Below are 3,590 nucleotides of genomic sequence, written 5' to 3'. Positions count from 1 at the left end.
ATATCTTTGGACCATTAGGGTCGATCGGCATAAGAAATAAAAAAAATAACGCTTGGCTAACCCACAAGGACTGTCTCTGTAATCACCTGTTTCCCACCAGGTGGCGTTGGAATGTTTACATTCTTGTCAGAATTCTTCATGCTGTGTCCTTATGCAGATGGTGTGAATTGGTATTGCACTTCTTTTCTGTTCATGCATTATGTCATCTACAACAAGCAGAGATGAAAGCAGTAGGCTGTATAAGGAAGTTTGTGGGGACTGAATGTTTTGGCTGTGCACGACTACATAAGCTGTATGTTAGCCTAGCTGTTTAGGCACATTATCCTTCTCCCCACACTCTTCACAAAGAGAAGTTCAGAGTTGGGAGGGGTAAGCTGGACAGTTATTATGTAACAAGGTCATGGAGTCATGGGCATTTCCAGCCTCAACCAGTTTGCTTGGTTGAACATTGTTTCTTAGGCCACACTAACCCAACATCCTCATTCAATATGGTAGTCAGCTAACTTTAACAGTAAGTATGAATCATTCCAAATAATTGACATTTTACATCCATGAAGTGTTTTTTTACCATATCCACAAATTTCCAATCTCCACAAGAGCCTTGGATATATTATAGCAGATAATTGAGAGTTTCCTGTAAACGGCTACTTTCCAATATGAATTCACAAATGAATTAAAAGAGGTTCGCTGGAATGCGCTTTCCCACATTCTTGCACATGACAGTCTTCTTTCAAGTATGAATTCTCATGTGACGTGTAAGATTTGGTTTCCTGGAAAATGCTTTCCCACATTCCTTGCACATGAATGGCTTCTCTCCAGTATGAACTCTCATATGAACTGTAAGATTTGGTTTCTCGGAAAATGCTTTCCCACATTCCTTGCACATGAATGGCTTCTCTCCAGTATGCATTCTCATATGAGCTGTAAGAGGTGGTTTCTGGGAAAATGCTTTCCCACATTCCTTGCATATGAAGGGCTTCTCTCCAGTATGCATTCCCATATGAACTGTAAGACTTGGTTTCTGGGAAAATGCTTTCCCACATTCCTTGCACATGAATGGCTTCTCTCCAGTATGCATTCTCATATGACGTATAAAATCTGATTTACTGGGAAATGCTTTCCCACATTCCTTGCATATGAAGGGCTTCTCTCCAGTATGCATTCTTATATGAACTGTAAGACTTGGTTTCTGGGAAAATGCTTTCCCACATTCCTTGCACATGAATGGCTTCTCTCCAGTATGCATTCTCATATGACGTATAAAATCTGATTTACTGGAAAATGCTTTCCCACATTCCTTGCACATGAATGGCTTCTCTCCTGTATGAAGTTTCATATGAGCTGTAAAATCTGATTTAATGGAAAATGCTTTCCCACATGCCTTGCACATGAATAGCTTCTCTCCTGTATGAAGTCTCATGTGAACAGTAAGATTTGATTTCAAGGAAAATGCTTTCCCACATTCCTTGCATAAGAAGGGCTTCTCTCCAGTATGTATTCTAATATGAACTGTAAGACGTGGTTTCTGGGAAAATGCTTTCCCACATGCCTTGCACATGAATGGCTTCTCTCCTGTATGAATTCCCATATGAACTGTAAGATTTGCTTTACTGGAAAATGCTTTCCCACATTCCTTGCACATGAATGGCTTCTCTCCTGTATGAAGTCTCATATGAACTATAAGATTTGGTTTATGGGAAAATGCTTTCCCACATTCCTTACACATGAATGGCTTCTCTCCAGTATACACTCTCTTATGAACTGTAAGACTTGGTTTCTTGGAAAATGCTTTCCCACACTCCTTGCACATGAATGGCTTCCTTCCAGTATGTATTCTCATATGACCTGTAAGACATGGTTTACGGGAAAATGCTTTTCCACATTCCTTGCATACGAAGGGCTTCTCTCCAGTATGCATTCTCCTATGAACTGTAAGATCTGGTTTCTTGGAAAATGCTTTCCCACATTCCTTGCACATGAATGGCTTCTCTCCAGTATGTATTCTCATATGACCTGTAAGATGTGGCTTCTGGGAAAATGCTTTCCCACATTCCTTGCACATGAATGGCTTCTCTCCTTATATGAAGTCTCATACGAACTGTAAAATTTGGTTTACGGGAAAATGCTTTCCCACACTCCTTGCATATGAAGGGCTTCTGTCCAGTATGCATTCTCATATGAACTGTAAGACTTGGTTTATGGGAAAATGCTTTCCCACATTCCTTGCACATGAATGGCTTCTCTCCAGTATGCATTCTCATATGACGAATAAGATCTGATTTAATGGAAAATGCTTTCCCACATTCCTTGCATATGAAGGGCTTCTCTCCTGTATGAAGTCTCATATGAACTGTAATATGTGGTTTATGGGAAAATGCTTTCCCACATTCATTGCACATGAATGGCTTCTCTCTAGTATGAAGTCTCATATGATGTAAAAGATCTGATTTACTGGAAAATGCTTTCCCACATTCCTTGCACATGAATGGTTTCTCTCCTGTATGAAGTCTCATATGAACTGCAAGATCTGGTTTATGGGAAAATGCTTTCCCACATTCCTTGCATATGAATGGCTTCTCTCCAGTATGCATTCTTATATGAGGTATAAGATCTGATTTACTGGAAAATGCTTTTCCACATTCCTTGCACATGAATGGCTTATCTCCAGTATGAATTCTCATATGAACTGTAAGATTTGGTTTCTGGGAAAATGCTTTCCCACATTCCTTGCATATGAAGGGCTTCTCTCCAGTATGAATCCTTATGTGATCTGAAAGATGTTGTTTCTGGGAAAATGCTTTCCCACACTCATTGCATATGAATGTTTTCTCTCTGGTAGGATTTGTGATATGACTTGTAATATTAATTTTCTTGTAAAATGCTTTCTCACAGTCAGTGGATCTGAAAGGCTTCTCTCCATTCTGACTATTCCTTCTTTCTTGTTTTACTTCCTTTTTGCAAGTTAGTGGATCTTTTTCATTCACTACTGAATTCATTTCATATGAACATTCACCATCTTCATTAGACTCGCAGAATACCTCCAGCTCTGCTTTGATGTCCATCAATGGATCCGGAGACAAAAAGTCACCATAACTGGTTTCACTAAAGGCAGCCATGTTGCTGTTTTCTTGATTTATGGAAGGACATGATAATGCACCTTCAGTTTCACTTTTCAAAGGTAATTCTAGAGAATGTTCTGGGTTCATTTTAGCCTTTTGTCCTGTGTTCGTTCAATTGTCAACTCTTAACACAAAATTGTTTGCAAATGATTATCCAATAAATCTGTTATAAATTAAGTACTGTATCTTGAAGGACTACAACCAGATTTCATTACTGATTTATGAATTTAATATTCAGAACAGATCTGATTTGTTTTTGTCGTAATTTGTAAAGTAGTACAACAATTCACTGTTGTTCCCTACAATTTAAGACATGACATTGGCAACATTACATTCATTCCCAAAATCTTGATGCTTCTCAATACTGACGAAGGAGGGAGGGTTCTTCTGAGGGAGAATCTGAAATCAAAGAATGCACACAGAGTTAGGAAACAATGCCAGAACTGAAGCAAAATAAATCAAATTTAATTC

At 38.7% G+C, this 3,590-nt stretch overlaps 1 protein-coding gene across 1 annotated transcript; it reads right to left on the bottom strand.

Annotated features, from left to right (window-relative positions):
- Positions 1–730: 730 nt before the first annotated feature.
- Positions 731–3,206, bottom strand: LOC136837969 (zinc finger protein 420-like). Its single transcript, XM_067102837.1, has 4 exons — positions 3,014–3,206; positions 2,168–2,770; positions 1,519–1,998; positions 731–1,350 (listed from the first exon to the last, which is right to left on the bottom strand). The coding sequence occupies exons 1-4, from the start codon at positions 3,204–3,206 to the stop codon at positions 731–733; spliced, it is 1,896 nt and encodes a 631-aa protein (XP_066958938.1).
- Between the last annotated feature and the right edge of the window lie 384 nt (positions 3,207–3,590).

Source organism: Macrobrachium rosenbergii, unplaced genomic scaffold (assembly GCF_040412425.1).
Source record: "Macrobrachium rosenbergii isolate ZJJX-2024 unplaced genomic scaffold, ASM4041242v1 13903, whole genome shotgun sequence".
NCBI classification, from domain to species: domain Eukaryota; kingdom Metazoa; phylum Arthropoda; class Malacostraca; order Decapoda; family Palaemonidae; genus Macrobrachium; species Macrobrachium rosenbergii.
Note: the sequence above shows the minus strand (reverse complement) of the source record. Positions and strands in the feature narration are given on the sequence as shown.

Excerpts from the sequence above, each read along its gene's own strand:
- LOC136837969 (XM_067102837.1), bottom strand. The coding sequence starts at position 3,206 with ATGAACCCAGAACATTCTCTAGAATTACCTTTGAAAAGTGAAACTGAA. Across the intron at positions 2,771-3,013 it reads CTGCGAGTCTAATGAAGATG|ATCACATAAGGATTCATACT; the intron begins GTGAATGTTCAT and ends AACATCTTTCAG. Across the intron at positions 1,999-2,167 it reads TACAGTTCATATGAGAATGC|ATACTGGAGAGAAGCCATTC; the intron begins ATACTGGACAGA and ends ATATGAGAATAC.